This window comes from Guyanagaster necrorhizus (genome assembly GCF_019112545.1).
Source record: "Guyanagaster necrorhizus MCA 3950 unplaced genomic scaffold BT62scaffold_1, whole genome shotgun sequence".
In the NCBI taxonomy this organism is placed as follows: Eukaryota; Fungi; Basidiomycota; class Agaricomycetes; order Agaricales; family Physalacriaceae; genus Guyanagaster; species Guyanagaster necrorhizus.
Window position 1 is genome coordinate 1,933,206 of NW_025064880.1, and position 19,814 is coordinate 1,953,019.

Genomic DNA, 19,814 nt, shown 5'->3' on the forward strand with positions numbered 1-19,814 from the left:
CATGTAGAAACATGTTTAATGGGGAAGATGAGAGACTGATTTCTGTGAAACAAGTGGAACACTTACAAAACAAAATCCAGCCCGTCTCAATGCAGTAATGGCACTTTGCTTGCGCCTGTCCATCACATCCCTTCGAAATCATACCCAATCCCCCGATGCTCTTCCGGTACCTTGATATTTCTTAGCAACGGATCCAGAGAGGCGAGCTCATCCTTGATTCCATTCCTTGCGAGGTTATCCAGCTCCTTCAATAGTGTTGACGTCATTTTCTGATGACCGCTTAGCGCGTTTTATGCAAGAAAGGGACAATAAATATGCACCTTGAACTTGCCGTCGACCTTGTGAATCATATCTCCCAGAGTGGGAGTCCAGCCACCAGGGGGTGGACTGCCCACACCACTCATCGTTGTTCCGATGGAACCGCCATTGGCGATTGCCCAGAGACTCCCGTTTGGCTCCTCTCCAAGTTGCGGCTGTGGTTGATTGATGCTCGGGGTGGATTGACCGTTTGTCAAGACGGAACCGTATGGGTTTGCGCTGTGTGTCGGATTATCCGATGCGAAAAGATACGACACGCCTGGATGCGGTGAAAGGAGGCCTAAGGGCCCCGTCATTTGCTGCGAAGGGTGAGAAAAGGGTAAGGGGCCGAGAATTTTGGATATCTTGTTATACACCTCCGAGATCACGTCGAGCAATGAGAGCAGCGTCTGATGATAGTCCAGAGGATACGGTATGTGGGGCGTCATTAGATACGACGCGTCGTCAACAACAGATCCTGAATATTCCGCAAAATTGCCCTGTCGCTTCCCTGGTTGCCGTCGAAAGAGACGCTTGGGCTGCCGTATTTTGGACTTGTCACTGTCTTCCTTTGACTGGTCGTATTCGTTTAAAGTGTTAATGAGTCCTCGAAGCAGGTCCTGTGGCTGATTTATATCGAGAAGATTTGAAAGAGACATTCCCAGGATAGCGAACCGATGCGTCCTAATATAGTCAGCAAAAGACAATAGAGCAAGCGCAATACACACACCTCTTCTTCATGGCCTCGTTATTAAATTCCCGTTCCAAGTCCGCTCTAGATATGTAGATAGTGTGAAACCAGTGACTCCTCCTGGGGCAGTCAGTAATGGACCAGCTGGGAGGGCGATCCACGTACCCTTCATGCATATTCCGCACGTATGTCAATGTAATTATTCTCTTTTGCATGAGATCCCGGAGCTGGTCCACAGATGTTCCTTGGTTCAGCGCAGTAGCCGTGACGCCTATGGACTCTGAATGAAGGGATTGAGCGTCCCATTCCCTCGCCATAGGTGTCGTTGTCGTCGAGGTCGGGGCCGCTACTATCGAGCTAAAAGAAGCCACGGCGGTGTTCAACGGCGTAGGACCGGATGAATTGCCAGAGACCGGATTCTTGAAGGACGAGAGGAGATTCTGCGCAGAGGACTTGCGACGCATCGTGGGCCGCTGTGGCAAATCTGAAGAGAACGGCGCGAATTGAAGCTGTGACATTCTTGCATCAATCAGTTCCGTGCAGTCTACTTCTCAAATCAGAAGTGTAGAACAAGGAGTTAGACAATATTTACTATGTCTACTTTTGTAAAATTAAATTCATAATCTAAATAAGCATACAGAAAGATTATGTAATATGTGTACATAAATACTACATGTCAGAATTCAATTGATAACCTAAATAGGCACAGTATCTTGTATCTCGTGCCTAATTGGCTGGAGTGCATGGTGCGAGCACTGGTCTAGCGGGAAGCCGCTCACGAGAGCAGAATATTATTACAACCCTCACACTTCAACATGTTTGAGTGCTGGGTGAGTACAAAGAGTAGATACAAAGAGTAATGTACAAGGGACATGAAATTACAACTACAATGTTCTGTTTCTGATAGAAAGACAGGGCATTCACTATTAGTACAATGTCAGTAGCCCAAGGTCAGAGAACACACCTGGTGAGACAACAAGAGCATTAGTCTCACGTGTGTTTCAACCAGGCCAAATAGATATGCCAGGAAAGAATGGTGGAAAGCTTCTCATGATAAGATGAACTATATGCTGAGAGGTGGATATATGCAAGGAACAGATGTATGCCAGGGGGCAGAATGTTGATGCCTGCATAGTAGACATCAGAGTCAGCAGCTAAGAATGACACATACTTACTTACCAATTACCCTTGTGTAAATCTCTTTTAAATCTGACTAATTGGCTGGAGTGTATGGTATAAGTGTTAGTCTAGCAGGAACCTACTCACAAGAGCAGAATATTATTACAATCCTTATGCTTCAACATGTTTGAATTGAGAGATAAGATGAGAGAAAAAGACAGTCATAGTGATTAGAGTTGAGATTTGATTAGAGCATGTAAGAAAACAGAGTTCTTGCAAATGTAGAGTGCAAAGGCATCCAATGACCAATAACCATAGGTCTAAATGATGTAAGACAAGATACCATCCTCAGCTAAAGCCATAGCACTATTAGAACTCAATACAGCATTAGTTTATCATGTGTTCAGATTATATGCAACTTGGGCATAACAATAGATGGATTAGCCAGCAAAATTAGAATTGAGAAAAAGCTTTCAGAGATGTCTTATAAACTCTATTCAGGCAGGAATAGATCTATGAGAAGTGATCCATAAACTGAGTTGAAGGAGAAAGTGTTTGTTATGATTTGCAAGATATATGATGAAAACTAGGTAAAGGTTGATTGTCAGATCATCAGAAGAAGGAATGATTGCTTTTGAATGTTGTATCAGCTTTGTGTGTGAGAAGCAAGAAGATATATATATCAGAAAACCACTCAACTGAGGACTGGCAGACAGTTTTCCTTTATGATCACAATTTCTTTATGTCAGATATACTGAGCTTAGCAAGACACAAAAGGCTATTGAAACCAGTGACTAGCATTGTGACAAAGAGTTAGTCATCATAATTAATAGAGTTGGCAAAAGTGATGATTGCAAGTCATACATCATCCTAAGAGAGTGATAGCTTTCTTTTTGTAAATCTCACAAACAGTGACATCCTTTTAAGATCTCTAAGACCAAGTTGCTATTCTGGACAGTGCATGCATTAGAAAAAAAGATTTCCAATCAATTGCAGATCCTAGAAAGATATATGACCTGAAAGTTAGATATCTTAGCTAACATTTAAGAGACCTCAAAAGCTTGCTACAAGCTAATGTTTGGCAGTAGAACTTCACTAGACCTCTCCAACTATTCTTTTACTTGCCATTATCAAAACTTTATTCAACTACCAGTGTATTAGAGAAGAGAACTTTGAAAGTTTACAGCTAGAACATTCTCTTTCTCTAAAAGCTTGCAACTAGATCTTTTCTCTTTTATATCAAACAAAGCTTATAGCTAGAGCTTCTGTTTATCTATTCTTCACTCACTCTCAGCATCAAACACTCTAAAACTTCACTCACTACTAGAGCTTCCTTTTCACTTGTTATCAAAATTCTTCACCAAGAACTTAGCACATTCTTGCTCACATATAGAGCTTCCTTCTTATTATTATCAAAGTAAATCCATAAGAACTTCTATTGATACACTTTTGCTCACACATAGACCTTCTCTAGATCTTTGTTCATACATAGAGCCTCTTTAGAACTTCACTCATCATGTTACAATTTTTTAACTTTTTCTATCTTTTAACCTATTCTCACTTAATCAGAGTGCTTAACCAAGCACTTAATATTATGAGACTCACTTATACAACTATAATAAACAGGCCAAGCTCATTGTTCTGCAACAGTGCCAGAGCCTCTTGATGACAGACAATACCTTTTTGTAACAGTAATGACAACCAAGAACAATGAACACCATAATGTAGAAATGCCTATAAAGCACAATAAGTGGACTCAGACATGACTGTACAAACATACAGTATCTGTTTACCATATGTTTAATTCACATGCAGTTTGAGCTTAATATGAGCCTATGTGGCAGAAAAATCTGCCTGGACATTACTGGTGACTCAGAGAGCAGCAAATGGCTGACACCTACTAGTTAGACATGAGTGAAGGGCTCTAGTACCTCACATTACCAGAGTACACTAAGGATCTAGTGGACAGAGTATGAGCAGAAACTAGGGTAGCAAAAGTAGTACAGAATGCCAAGAGGCACTGGGAGCCCCCCTTTTCTTTCTCTTACTATGTGCCTGAACAACTGCCATCAACAGAAAGCAGTCTAAGTAGTTAGGGAAGCCAAAATCTCTTTCAACAAACCTTCTGATAAGTTCTAGCATTGCCCATCCATCTATTTGCCAGAGCAGGGCCCACTACTGGCATCAGCAGCAACTGGCAAAGGCAAAGAAAGAGAAAAATCAGTAGTGCTATTCCCTCTGCTGCCTGAGAAACCATCTGATCACCCATGGTATGATTAATAGCTGTGATCTCTGCCAAAGCCCAAAAAGCCTACACTACTACTGATACTGATGAATTAGAAATTGTTTGACTAGCAGACTCTCTGTAAGCAAAAAACACAAAACCTATTTGGTAAGTGAAACTAAGGCACAGAATCTGAAGGCTGGTCCTAGTGAGTCTAATCATATACCTCTATATGGTGACTAGTCTCTAAATGGATATAGCAAGAAGTAGCTATATGGATATGAGACTCTGAATTGTTTACAGTGACTTACAGTTTATATATAAACTTTTCTATAACAGAAATATCATATAAGAATCTGGATAATAGATGGTGCAATCTATATGCAATGTGAACTTTTTATTGTTGGAATCTTATATATGGTCTCAGTGGGGTCTAGAGAAACAGTTAGTGTTTTCCAGTTATCTTTCAAAGTCTTCTGTTAGGTTTAGGCAGTGTGAGGATGATATGCAGGGGCAATAGATCTCTTTCATGTTTTTTAGAGATAAAGCAAGACAAAGCAATATTTCATGAATTAATAAGTTTGCTATTATCATATGCAAGCATTATAGAGTTGTCAAGATGCTATAGCACTGTTATGCACATGCTGCCAGCCTCTGTGTCACCTCAACCAACCACAAATTCAATTATGCTATCCATCAGACTCTGGCCACTTCTCATTACCTACTAATTTCATTTCACTATTATCATTTCACATTTATATTTCACATTGTAATATCTAGACTCTGAACTCGGTAGCAAATACTAACACCGGAACCCAATGGAATCCAACTCAGAATTAGCTACCATTAGTATATAAAGCCATGTACATCATTGTAACTACTCAGTTTGAATATCAACTTGGATAAGCCAGCTACACTTCACACCCACTTTCACACCTTCTTACCTCATCTATCAGATTCCACTCTGAAGAACATTCTGATTTGCTCCTCTAACAGAACTTCATTTGGTCCATCCAGATCCTTGAGCTCTGACTCAAGGGTGATGTTGCTAATAGCTTCATCAATGCCCATGCACTCTGCCAGACTCCACACATGCACTCAAGCCCACTCAATTGGCATGTTCCTAACAGTATATTCAAACTCAAACCCTTGAGTCAAAAATTTTATCATGTCCACCACATTTACTGAACTCACAGAAACTGATCTCAAACAAACCCAGCCCACCCATCCAAATATGTTTTCTATGGAAGACATTCTGGCCTCTGCCTCAAAGGAACAACCAGGTCTTTTCAGATCGGCCTCTAGTAGAGGACAACCTTTCTATAGGGAAACCTACAATCACTCTAGCTTCACTGCCTGCCAACTTAATTATAATGATTCCTCTAACCCTTTTGATGCCACCAGCATTCCAACCAATAGAGTCTGACAGGCCAGCCTGATGTATAGTGCCCAAACTGACTCTCCAATAGACCTCTTATCCTTGGGCAATATGCATGGGAATCCAGACAGCCCAGACTCAGAGGGCAGAAATAAAGACACCTCTACTCATACTCTCATCTAATGAGAACCAGATAGTAATCCACCAAACCCTTTTTCAGGTAGACTAAGAGGATCAGGAGACTCAGGTGGTCCCAATGACTCAGGCAGCTCTAATGGTCCTGCAAGAAGTAACAATTCAAACCAGCAGAACATATTTCTAGAATTTATAAACCTGTTATGAGGAGTCTCTGCTTCCCTCAACAACTCTAAACCAGCCACTATTCATACCAAGATCAAGGAACTGGAACCATTTGATGGCTCTGACTCTCACAAACTGAAGGCTTTCATTGTCTCCCTTCAGTTGAACTTCAACAACAGACCTACTACATTTGCAACAGATGCTAACAAGGTTAACTATTCCATCTCATTTCTGGCTGGCACTGTGCTTAACTGGTTTGAATCAGACACTCTTAACCCCAATCCATGGAATCCACCAGCCTGGCAATTCTCCTATGCAGCTTTTCTAGATGAGCTTCATAGCAACTTCAGCCCCTTTGATGCTATCAGAGATGCTGAAGATGCATTAGAATACCTTTGGATGTGCAATGGAGACTGGATCATAAAGTATATAGTCTAATTCAACCAGTATGCTTCACAAATTGAGTACAGAGATAACTCCCTCTGCCATACCTTTTACCATGGCCTCTGCACCCATATCAAAGATGACATGGCACACTATAGGAAGCCAAACAACCTTTGTGATATGTGCTTCCTTGCCCAAGAACTTGATGCTTGCTACTAGACCCAGAAGACTGAAATTGCCCATGAAAACTGGGACAATAAATTCCCCAACCCCAAATCCAAGGGGTCTAACATGTCTTTCTCAGACTTCAGCTCTACACTGAAATCTACCACCTCTAAGCTCTATGCTGATAAGCTAGGCAAAGATGGCCATCTTACTCAGGAAGAAAAAGACCACTGGCACCAGAATAACCTTTGCATATTCTGTGGAGCCAAACATAAGACTGAGGACTGCAACAAGTAGAAGGCAGCAGCCTCTGCCAAGGGTTATGCAGCAGAAGTTGACATTGCTCCTGTCAGAAAACTAGAAAGCAACTCTGTTCTCTCTGTGTGAGTTTAGGGTTGCATTGACTCTATTTGCACACCGAAGGTCATCACTCTCAATGCAATATTCCTTTCCAATCACTTCTTCCACATTCCTCTCTCAGCAGAATTACCAACTACCATGAAACCTGATGGTTTCCCAACTTGTATCATTCTGCATTTTCTTGCTCTTATTGATTCTGGCTCTAGCCACTACTTTATTAACACTAAGTATGTAGCTGCCAATGAAATTTCCATTAAAACCATCTCTAGTGTGCAACTTCAATTATTTGATGGCTCCATTGGAAGCCATATATCTCAAATCACAACTATTCCTATCCATTTCCTGTCTGAAGACACCTTTCCCATTGACTTCTATGTCACTCCTCTGGATTCATCTTGCAATCTTGTCCTAGGATACAACTGGCTCTCCTACTACAATCCACTGATTGACTGAGCTGAGAACAGTATCATTTTTCACTCAAGCTACCAGGACCTCACTCCAACCAATTCCACAGTCTCCACCATATCCCAGGGACTTCCATGCCCACAGGACAATAGTCCACCCCTCTCCAAGCCTTCCAGCTCAAATCTGGGACTTCTATGCCCATTGGACTCCATCAGTCCAACTCCTGGAGCTTCATTCCATTCCAAATTGACTCTGGGTAACCAGTGGACTCTATTCCTATACAAACTCATCTACTCCTATCCTCCCTCAGAGTCTTTTACTGTGAAAGCACATCCAAAGATCTTCATTATATCTACTGCTGTATTTGTCTGAGCCAGTGCAGAAGAAGGTGCTCAGCAGTTCACACTATAGCCTTTCTTGCCTAATATTAGAGCCAAAGCCGCATCTGCAGAACTAGCAGATCTTTCATCAGTTCCAGTAGAGTACCATAATTTTGCAGATGTCTTCAGTGATACCCTCTCTGAAAAGCTACCCAAACACAGGCTGTATGACTTCAAAATCAACCTTGAGGAAGGAACATCTCTACTGCTTGGCTCCATTTATTCTCTCTCAGAATCTGAACTCAAGGCCCTATGAGAGTTTATTGATGATAATTTATGCAATAGATTTATTACTCCATCTCACTCTCCACATAGAGCTTCAGTTCTATTTGTCAAGAAAAAAACCAGTGAACTCTGACTTTGCATCAACTACCATAGCCTAAACAAAATCTCCAAGAAAGATCACTATACTCTCCTTCTCATTTCCAATCTTCTCGACTCCACCCACTCTGCACACATCTACACTAAGCTTGACCTTAGGCACACCTACTATCTCATTCACATAGCTAAGGGGGATGAATGGAAAACAGCCTTTCAGACCCATTATGGTTCCTTCAAATAGCACATCATGCCTTTTGGTCTCACAAATGCTCCAGCAGCATTCCAATGATTTGTGAACAATATATTCTCTGATATGCTCAATATATCAGTAGTAGTCTATCTCAATGACATTCTTATATATTCCAACAATCCAGAAGATCATCAGAAACATATTCAAGAGGTCCTACATAGGCTTAGAGCTAATGGACTCTACTGTAAAGGTTTCAAATGCAAATTCAACCCAGACTCTATGGAGTATCTAGGCTATATCCTATCATCTGAAAGACTTTGCATATCTGAAGAAAAAGTCAAGGCCATTATTGACTGGCTGGTGCTGCAAAAAGTTAAGGACATCCAATCCTTTCTTGGCTTTGCTAACTTCTACCATTGCTTCATATACAGATATAGTGATATCATCATCCCCTTTACATGACTCATCCACAAGAGAACTCCATGGAAATTTGACGACAATTGCTTAGCTGTCTTTAATGAATTAAAACAGACCTTTACACATGCTCCCATCCTTACTCACTGGGTTTCTGATCAAAAAATAGTGGTGGAAACCAATGCCTCTGATTATGCCATCACAGCTATCCTCTCTATCTACCTTGAAGATGGTGAAATTCACCTGATTGCATTCCACTCTCAGAGCCTCCACAATACCGAACTCAATTATGACACCTATGACAAAGAGCTTCTGGCCATTTTTGAAGCTTTCAAACATTGGCAGCACTACTTTAAAGGCTCTGCAGACTCCATTGATATTGTAACAGACTACAAGAACCTTGAATACTTTGCCACCACTAAGATTCTAATCTGCCAACAAGTCCACTGGTCTGAATACCTATCTCAGTTCAACCTAGTAATTTGTTTCTGCCCTGGAAAACTTGGTGGAAAACTGGATGTGCTCACTAGATGATGGGATGTCTACCCTAAAGAGAGGGATAGCCAATATGCCCAAGTCAACCCTCACAATTTTTGACTCATGTTCACTCAAGAATAACTTTCCACATCACTCCATGCAATCTACCTTGAAGGCTCTACCCTCTGAGCCAGCACCATCATGGACATTGACAAGCTCCACATCAATATCAAACAAGCACAATCTTCTGATCCTATATCCTCTAATAGCCTCTGCCAGGCTAAGGCCACTTCAGAATCCTCTCTCAGTGGTCCATTGATGAATCAGACATCCTTCACTTTGAAGGCTGCATTTATGTCTCAGAGTCCAGAGATCTCTGTCTCCATATACTACAGAACAATCACAATCACATCTTGGCAGGCCACTTTGATCAAAACTGGACATTAGAACTAGTCTGGCAGAACTATACCTGGCCAAAGATGCATGAATATGTCTGACACTATGTTAAGTCCTGCACAGTTTGTGGGTGCAGTAAGGCACCTAGACACCGCCTCTATAGGTTACTCAAACTTCTGCCAGTTCTCAAATGGCTATGGGATTCTATTTTCATGGACTTCATTGAACAACTACCAGACTCCAACAGATTTACCACCATCTTAGTAGTCATAGACTGAGCTAGCAAGCAAGCTATCTTCATTCTCACTTATGACACTATTAACTCCATGGAGCTCACTCAACTTTTCCTTATCTATATATTCTCTAAACATGGGGTATCCAGTCACATCACATCTGACTACAGCTCTGAATTTGTCTCCCAATTTACTCATGCCTTAGCTGTGGCCTTTGACATAAAACTCCATTTTACCTCTGATTATCATCCAGAGGCTAATAGACAAATAGAACAAGCAAACCAAACTTTAGAATAATACATCTGCATCTACTGCTCCTACCAGCAGGACAACTGGGACACCCTCTTATCTATTGCTGAATTTGCCTACAATAATGCCCCTAATGTATCCACTAGAATTTTTCTATTTTTTGCTAACAAAGGTTACCACCTCAACATCACTATTCACCCTGAAAGGGACATCACCTCCACCCAGACCTAAGATTTTGCAGTCAATCTTGACAAACTTCATCAATTACTGAAGGATGAAATTTTCAAAGCTCAGTCTTGCTACAAAATCCAAACAGACAAGCATTGGATTCCAGCATCCCTATTCACAGTGGAAGACAAGACCTACCTCAGCTCCAAATATATCAAAATCACCCACCTGACCAGAAAAATTTTAGAAAAATACCTTGGTCTTTTTAAAATCATAGCCCAACCTGGTATCCACTCTTTTACCCTGAGGCTTCTGCCAGATCTTCAGTCTATTCACTCTGTCTTCTATGTGTCACAATTGGAATCCATAGAAGAAAACACCATTCCTAACTGAATCCAACCACCACTGCCTCCAGTCGAAGTCAACAGAGAAGAACATTTCAAAATAGCTCAAATTTTTGACTCTAAACTGGACTGCTGGTTCTGCTGCTCACTGTTGTACAAAATCCAGTGGCTAAGATATGAAGGTACCAATGAAGAATTTGCTTGGTTACTGGCCTCTGAGTTCTCCACCAATGAATTCATTGAAGAATTCCACCACTGATATCCAGACAAACCAGGACTCTTGTTCAAAGTCATTCAAACATCCCATTCCTAATACAATGCTACTCTGGATACTACCAGCACTCCACCTTACCATTTCAATTCTAACCACTAATTACTACTATTTCAATCACCTCTTTTACACTTTTAAAATCAAAACCTTGTATTTACATTTTTTTTCTCTACTACCAACATCCAATGCCCTTTTCTATATATATTTTATACAAATATTTTACAAAGAAGCAGAATCTGACAGGCCCACACTGGAATCTGAACTCTCTCTCTGCTCCTTCAACTCCTCTATATTCTTGTCTAGCTCTTTCAACATTGCCTTCCAAAGATTCTCTATTCTTTGATCTCTCTTATCCTTGAAAATCAGTCAGGCCTTCTTCCAGACCTCCATCTTGGACTCCAAAAACAGCTCTGAAGGAGATGACATATCATCAGAACCATAGTCATCTTGAAGACCTGCCACAGTACCATGAACATCCACCATCTTGTCTGCCAACTCATCCACATGATGCATCAACTTGCATATCAATTTTGAAAGTTGATAGAGACTAGTGGAGATCTCCACACTGCTGATCACCTCACTCATAGTGACACCCTTGTTGAACAAACAGGCATTTTTCTTGACCTTGCAGCAAGAGCAAGTCTGCCTTTGATCAGCCCCTTTGGTTACCAGTTGTGCATAACACTATATGCTATCTTGATGACAATGCACACAACTCTCTGAAAACAAAAGCTAAGTTAAGCCATGAAAGAAAACTAAGACACTTACTTTCACTATCCAATAATTCTTTGCTCTCTGCCAGTCCTACCACTTCCAACTTCACCTGCTTTTTGGAGCTAACAACCACCTCTGTCCCACTGCCATCCACTATGCTCTTCAACCTGAACTTGCATTTATGGCCCTTCTCTGCCAGACCTGCTGCCCTTCTCTTTCCCTCCCACACCCTCTTCCTTCTCTCTAGAGTCCTCTCAGATTCCTCAGACTCATTGTCTCCCTCAGTCCCCTTATCCTGCTTATCATTGGACCCTGGAGATGCATGGCAAGTCACTTTCTTAAAGTGAAGACCAAGACCAGGACCAAACCATTCCACCAACACTTGATGCAGCCAGAAATCAATGGCCTCCATGAAGGTCATTTGCAACCCATCCTCTGTAACCATCCCCTCTGGCTCTATCTCCTCAGCCTCAACCCTTGCTGCTGCCTCTGTAGCCTCTCTCTTCTCAGCCTCCCTCCAAGCCATCTCTCTCAACACTTCCTCTGCCTCCTTCACTTGCCTCTCCATGGCCTGCTGAACCTCCTCCCTCTTCCTCTCCAATTCCTCCCTCTACTTCTTTTTCTGTGACTCCTGGGTCACATAGTCTGCCCAGGCCCTTTTCTCCTGCTCCCACTCCTCTTGCCATTCCAAATGGCTCTCTATGGCCTCTGCATATTCTTCCTCCACAGATTGCCATTCCAGATGAAACAATTCCTTGGCCTCTTCAAGGCCATCAGGAGTGAATCCCCTCACCAGAGGCTTGAGAGAGTGTGAGTGATGATACATGGTGAGCGATGACATAGATGAAGATGGTGGTTTCAGTTCAAGCTGCAAAACTCCTATAGCCACTAACAATCTTCTATGTGGCCCCACCAGCCATCAGGATCTGCACACTTGAGGGCAAGAATGCTAAGGGGGGGATACTGTTATGTGCATGCCACCAGCCTCTATGTCACCTCAACCAACCATGAATCCAATCACACTACCCACCAGACTCTGGCCACTTCCCATTACCTACTAATTTCATTTCACCATTATCATTTCACATCTGTATTTTACATTGTAATATCTAGACCCTGAACTCGATAGTGAATACTGACACTGAAACCCAATAGAACCTAACTCAGAATTAGCTACTATTAGTATATAAAGCCATGTACATCATCATAACTACTCAGTTCAAATATCAACTTAGATAAGCCAGCTACACTTCGCACTCACTTCCACTCCTCCTTACCTTGTCCATTGGATTTCACTCCAAAGGACATTCTGGTTCACTTCTCTAATGAAACTCTGTTCAGTTCATCCAGATCCTTGGGCTCTGACTCAAGGGTGATGTTGCCAATAGCTTCATCAATGCCCACACACTCTATTGGACTCCATGCATGCACTCAAGCCCACTCAATTGGCATGTTTCTAACAAGCACTCTCAGTCAAAGGGTATTGACCTATAAGTGGTCTGTATAGCTAATTCTATTGGAGGGGTGTCATACTGGTATACAGTTTTAGTATAGATGTCCAGTAGTCTCAGTATTGCTTATTCTCCTTTTTATGTGTTATCTTATACACTACTTATACTATCCTTTTACTAATACTAAGTATGCTACATTTAAACAGCCTTTGTAACTGCAGTACTAGCTTAGTGAGCCTAATGAAGTTTTTATTACACAAAGTCTTAAAGGCTGTGAAGCTTTTAATAAATATTGCATATTTAAAAGTTTATGTAGCTAATAGTACACTAGTCCTTCTAATATTCTTTATATATCTAACTAAACACAGAGTTAGTCCTTTGTGGCCTATTACTCTTCTATATGCTAGCTGTAAAAAGCTTAAACATCTATAGCTAGCTTTATATATATATTGTGATAGACTTTATAGACTATATTAAAGTGCTATATATATACTAACAATGATATATGTCTTATATGATCAAGGATTGTAGTTTTTGGCCTGGTCTATAGTGCTTATTAGAATTAAAAGTTCACATGTCATAAAGATTAATGAGAAAAGTTTGCAAGGACAAGAAAAGTTTGCAGACAAAAGGAAAGTTCATGTATAACATACAATCTTCATGCACAAGGGAATATCAATGAATAATGGATAGTTCTTGACAAAATTACTGCCATTGAACCCCAAATGATTGGTTTACTAAAAGCCTGCTTAAGGACAGAAGTCAAAAATAATTATTGAGGCTCATAATTTTAGAGCACACAAAGTCTAGAGACTCATCAATGATCTCTATCATCTTTTTAACATCTGAAGCAATGCTTCAACCACTTATCACTCACAAACTGATAGGCAAACTGAGCATGTTAATCAAGGAATCAAAAAGTATCTTTGAATGTTCATCAATCACAGACAAAATGATTAGACCAAATGGCTTGCTCTAGCAGCATTCCAATACAACAACTATGTTCACTCTGCAACAAACAAGACTCTCTTCTTCATTAATCATGAACATCATCTCCATGTTATAGTCACTAACTGATATAACACTACAACTTCTGTTTCAACCAACTTCACATAACTCATGACTACAATTCATGCTAAAATACACATCACTCTTAAAAAGGCTGCCACTATTATGAAGGCACAATATGATAAACACCAGTGACCTGCTCATGAATACTCTATCAATGATAAAGTCTGGCTGGATACCAGCAACCTTCATCTTTCATGCCTAAAATGCAAACTTGCTGATAAACAAACTGGACTCTTTTCTATACTTGCAAAAGTTGGTGCTTCTGTATACTGCCTAAAGCTGCCTGGCATCTAGTGCATACACTCAGTCTTTAACAAAACCCTTCTCATCCCTTACATCATGTCTGCCTTTCCTAATCAAGAAACTCCACCTCCTTCTGAATCAATTCTAATCAAAGATGAGAAACACTATAAAGTCAAATAGATTTTGGATTATAAACTCTGCAAAGTTCATGTCCAGAGAGATGGCAATCATACTGTCACCTACTATTTCATCAAATAGAAAGACTATAGATCTGAATCCAACTAATGGGTCTATAAAGAGGATCTGAATGCAGACAATGCCATTCATGACTATAAAATTTCCATTAATTGATCCATTGAGATAATAGTCTTAAAGAAGAAGTGATATTATGATTTTCTCTATATCTTTTTTTATCTTATTTTATCTTATTTTATCAGAGTGCCTATCTTCTCTTGAGCACTTTCTTGAAGAGCATGAGAATATTAAGTAATCACAATATATAGAGTGCCATTATACTCAGTCATCTCACCCACAGACAAGTTCCTATTGTTTTACTCCTAATGACCAGACAGAACCAGTATCTTAGCACAAAACAGTACAATAGACAATAGTTATATTTATTATAAGCTGAACAGTATATAAATAAGATAGCTCTCACTGTAGTAGCCTAGCTTCAAGCTATAAGTTTATCTCATACTATCTTCTCTTGAGCCTAGTCTGTCTCTAGCCTTGAAGCACTTTACCTATCAGAACATATTTAGTGAACTCTAGTATGACTGTACAAACATGATACAATGCTAGTTTATCATATGTTCAGGTCACATACCAGTTAGATTTAACATATCTAGTACAAATAATCTCTAGAGCTCTATTGCTATAGTTTTCACTGGCATTCTGGGGCTTGATACTGTCTCACTAAGAAAAGCTTCTATTTCTCTGATTGTTCTTGCTTAAGCACCTCATCTTAGATCTTTATCTTGTTGAGTCATTCTAACTCAGATAAGTTTATGCCACCAAAAAGTCACTTCACAATCTCATCATAGTTTTTTAAGCTCAGTCTCTCTCTGAATCCATTGCTCAACTATTCTGGTGACTCATCATTCAGGACCAATATGTTGACTTTTCAAAACTTTTTGCTTCAATGAACTGAGGATATGATCACAATGAGAAGACAAAAGAGCTTATAGCAGAATATGCTATTATCAGGAAAGATATTTTATCTGCCAAAAAGCTTTTCAGATCAGAATCTGACTGATGCAGAGTATATGATGTCTGGACTAGAGGTGTTCAGGTTCTTTATCCACACTGTAAGGCTGAACTCAAAGCTTATCAGAAATATGTGATCAAAGTTTTTCAGACTGCATCTTATGACTCCACAGTTGCTATCTATATTGATGAAAAAGTTCAGCTGCAATATGTCTTTTGCTCTTCTTTGATTTCTTCAGACACAAAGGAATTTTCATCTGCTTCACTCTCTGCTATAAAAAGGTCAACAGTTCTATGTGAAAACTGAAAACTGAATTTCTGCCAAGATTCATATATCAATCACTATAGGCATGGTACTTATAGTGAATGCAGCTTAGGACACTGAGCTAGAGACACTGTCAAATGCACTAATCTCCTCTAATCAAAAAGGAGACTTAGATTTGGAAGAGGTAATAGTGAAGGTAATAGCAGCAGCAGCAGGACCTAGATCTTTAAGGCCTCAAAAACACAAATGTGAGGACCAGAATATTAGCCTATATTTTAAATATAACTATGTCTGATCAAATAGTTCTATATCATCTGTATCTATATCTCTCACTGCTCAATCTACTGAATCAGCCTTTCCTTTACTCTCTTCTCTTTCACATCTACTCAATGATCCATTCTTATAGGCTACACTACATACTTTAAAAGATGTTATTATAGTTGACACACTATTCAATGTTAATCACTTGAAGAATATTCTTCAGTTTCATCCAAATGAACTCTTCACCTCCTGAGTCATTCATGATCTTCAGAATAGATTCTAGCCTCTCAATCTTAGTGAATGGAAAGATTCTCTTTATAACAAGACAGAGAATTATGCCACAGATCTCTAAGATATCAACAAAATATAAGTATTCCATGATCATGAAGTTGCAGCTAGTCATTGGTCATCACTTCTACCAGATGGGCTTACATTCCTACCAGATATGAAATATAAAAGTATCATTTATATTCATAGTCTGGCAGGATGAAAAACTCTGTATCATAATGGATCATACTTTCTCTGGTTTAAATGCAGGAATTCTGGCTAGCAAGGCAAAAGTCAAATATGATGATATGCATCTATTTGATGAGGCTCTATACAATGCTAAAATACAATATCTCCATGCTGATTTCACTCTATATAAAAGCAATGTCACTAAGGCTTTTTGAATTTATCAGCACATCCTTTATAGTACTAAATGTTCTGCTATAGGGCTATTCTGCTCTTCTTTATACAAAAAGATGGCTAGAAAGACTTACTCTTTCACAAAGATCTTCATTAATGCTGCTGTTAAAGAGGATCTCTTCTAGTTTTCATCTATTCTTTCAGATTCTATAGGCCATTGCTTTATTGACTCAGCTCTCTGAACTGACTCAGAAGCTGACATATTATTCTGGATGGATGCTAGCATAAAAAATGCATTATCATTTGTTTTTGTGAGAATGGTTTTATATACCAGCTTCACTCATCTTTATCTAAAAATATAATTGACATCTTCTTTTTTGAGCTTGTCACTATTTTTTTTATTATTTATTATATAGTATCCCTACTCAAATCTCCTTGACACCTCTTGCTTTTTACTGACAGCCTCAATTCTGTCACTGTATTTGATTCTCTATCTATATCAGAACCTCTTTACAATAGACTCTTACTTGGAGCAGCAGACCTTATACTCAGATCAGGAATTAATATTCATATTTGACATATCGATAGAAAGAATAATATTCAGGTGGATATGCTTTCCTGACTCTTTTAGATGACTATCATCATAAATTCTCTATTGACTGCATTCATACATTTACTCTACCAAGAAACTTATTATCAGCATGATGAAGACAGTCCTTTTAACTGTGCTGAGCAAGCATGCTCCTCATATTGCTTGCTCAGCTTTTTTTTCTCTTTTTGATAAATATATTCTTTTTCTCTAAGCTCATGCAATTGAGCTTGGAGCAGCAAAGAGTTATGCAATAGGAGCATATGACTATATATGGTTTTGCATTATTTATGCATTGTCACTCAAATCTACACCACTTACTCTCAGCAAATACATAGCCTATACATTCCAATTTATCTCATCTAGCTCAAAATATCTGACTGGAGTCTATCACCTTCTAAAAGATCTGTATTCTGATTTATAATAGCTATTCATGCATTGCAATCAATCTGAGGGCAGTCTCTAAGGCTCTTGTTATAGCTGGTTACATCTGTTATGATTTTTTCTATTTTCTTTTCTTTTTTCTCAGAAATGACCCCTATCTTCACTTAGTCAGAGTGCTTAGGCCAGCACTTAGAACTGTGGGAAGGCTTAGTCAGCAACCCAGTTGGTCATTGTTCTGTCGCACTGTTGTATGCTGTGAAGGGAGAGACAATACTCCTTTTGTCATATAACTGTAACATAATGATAACAGCACAATAGCAAGATAACAGCCTTTATGAAGAGCCTGGCAATAGTAGGGGAAACAGCTCTACAGCAGACAATGTCTTTTGTGAATCTCTATTTATAGTCAGATAACAAAATGGTATTTAAGTAGTATAGCTCTCGCTGTAGTAACCCCAGCTTCGAGCTAAAGTTTATTCTCTACTATCTTATCTTGAGCAACTTGCAACAATACTTTGACTATATAACACTGATAGTGCATCAGTGAACTCTAACAGTATAACCCAAAGTGCAAGGTTCTGTTAGTTTATCACATGTTATCAGTCATATGGAGTTTGGGCTTAACAATTAGCTTAAAGCTTCTAGCTTCTCTTTCTCAGGCCCAATTGTGCTGAGGAACTAAATGCCACCTGCATTTAATCCATCCAATCTAAACTTCACTTATGAGTTCTTTGAACTCTTGGCTTCTATTATCAGAGTACTGATTAGTTTATTAGTGATCATACAGCTGTGCCATGGATACCAATTAATAACCATCTGGGCTATCTGTCATTACCAAGAGTTTCAATGTATCCATATAATCCTATGAAATGTCATGCCAGACCTCCCTCTCTACAGCATTCCTGCCTCTGCTCACAATCCTTCTGACCAGAAGAAGCCAACAATGAAGCCATCTCTGGGAGCTTGGCTGAAGAGCATCCTAGGGAAGAAGAGGAGCAGCATCAGCAGCAGCACAAATACCTTCCATGACCCCTATTAGCAGTCATCCAAGATCCTGAAAACCCTTGGGCTACAGGATTTCAACAACCCAGACCCAACACCCCTATTCCAGCTACAAGGACAACATCCTCTGTCTCTAGCACTGGCATTGGATGCTATGCTAGAGACTCTCTGGATACCCCATGGGTGGCTCAAAAGATTGGAAATCCCAGAGACCATAAGTCCCAACACACTACATCAATATGAAGCAGAAGCACTGATCACAGAACAGAGGTTGATAATGACCCCTATTTCAATGACAACAATGATGAGTGCCACTAGTGGCAGGCTGCTGCCAGAGAGGCTGATCAGTTGGAGTGTTATGCAGTTGGTGGTAATACTGGCCAAACAGAAGGCACACAAGAGGTATCTAAAACAGCACAACCAATCCAAAATGCTGACCCAGTCCTCCTCTGAGAGGACCAAGTTCAACATCCCAAAAATATTTCTGAGTACCTTGAGGAGCAGGCACATATCGACAATGAAATCATGAGGGAGAATGCCCTCTTTAGGTGGTATCTCCAAGCACAAGCAGCAGAAGAAAGAAGAAGGAACATGGAAAGTAACAGGACTAGTATGCTTATTGGTACTACCACCAACAGCATACTCAACCCTCCATTCTGGGAACCTCCCACTCCCACCAGTGAGTCTGACCCTTGGGTAACACCAGAGATCGTCGAGATCCATAGAATGCCTGACCTTAACAATGACTGCCTGTTATCTTATGAGACTGATACCATTGCAGAGACTGATGATATCCTCATCAGGAGAGATGGAATACCAGCAGAGCAGAGAACCATTGGAGGGGATAATGAAAGCATCGACTCCACAGGTGACATTCAGAGATTTCTTGATGGGAACTTCACCACCCTCTTCCTCAATCTAAGATTCTACAGAAACTTCTGCCAGTATTACAGAGCAATAGTGGTGGCAACAAAGAGGGGCAATGAGGAGCAGCAAGAACAGCTTAAGTAGCAGCCTACTCCTTGACCTGGATCCGATGATGCTGGATCCAGCATGCAGCCTCAGCATGGCTATCTCAGAGATCTATGACCTATATGACAGTTCCCTCCTTGAGGGGAATATAGGCAGTGAGACCACTAGCAGAGACATGGACAATGAGGGGGGGGAGGATTTTAACAAGATAGTCGAGAATCCTCCAACTGACTGGGTCAGCTTATAGAATATACAAATGCATG

At 40.1% G+C, this 19,814-nt stretch overlaps 3 protein-coding genes across 3 annotated transcripts; 2 read left to right on the forward strand and 1 right to left on the reverse strand.

Annotated features, from left to right (window-relative positions):
- Window positions 1-110: 110 nt before the first annotated feature.
- BT62DRAFT_43763 (uncharacterized protein) lies at window positions 111-1,549 on the reverse strand. The gene is made up of 4 exons (XM_043180884.1): window positions 1,154-1,549; window positions 1,028-1,108; window positions 321-981; window positions 111-269 (listed from the first exon to the last, which is right to left on the reverse strand). The coding sequence occupies exons 1-4, from the start codon at window positions 1,504-1,506 to the stop codon at window positions 123-125; spliced, it is 1,242 nt and encodes a 413-aa protein (XP_043046542.1). The 5' UTR covers window positions 1,507-1,549; the 3' UTR covers window positions 111-122.
- A 14,886-nt stretch (window positions 1,550-16,435) lies between these two features.
- BT62DRAFT_880175 (uncharacterized protein) lies at window positions 16,436-16,648 on the forward strand (the record flags this gene model as incomplete). The annotated part of the gene is made up of 1 exon (XM_043182614.1): window positions 16,436-16,648. A coding segment is annotated over one exon (213 nt), but the record flags the coding sequence as incomplete, so codon positions are not given.
- Window positions 16,649-18,856: 2,208 nt separating this feature from the next.
- Window positions 18,857-19,590, forward strand: BT62DRAFT_915377 (uncharacterized protein; the record flags this gene model as incomplete). Its single annotated transcript, XM_043183934.1, has 3 exons — window positions 18,857-18,981; window positions 19,128-19,258; window positions 19,361-19,590. 3 exons carry the CDS (start codon window positions 18,857-18,859, stop codon window positions 19,588-19,590), a joined length of 486 nt encoding a protein of 161 aa, XP_043046544.1.
- Window positions 19,591-19,814: the final 224 nt, after the last annotated feature.

Bases quoted from the DNA above. Each gene is read 5' to 3' on its own strand.
- BT62DRAFT_43763 (XM_043180884.1), bottom strand. From the start codon at position 1,506: ATGTCACAGCTTCAATTCGCGCCGTTCTCTTCAGATTTGCCACAGCGG. The intron at 1,109-1,153 runs GTACGTGGATCG...TGACTGCCCCAG, and splicing joins GTGCGGAATATGCATGAAGG to GAGGAGTCACTGGTTTCACA. The intron at 270-320 runs GTGCATATTTAT...AGCGGTCATCAG, and splicing joins AGGTCGACGGCAAGTTCAAG to AAAATGACGTCAACACTATT.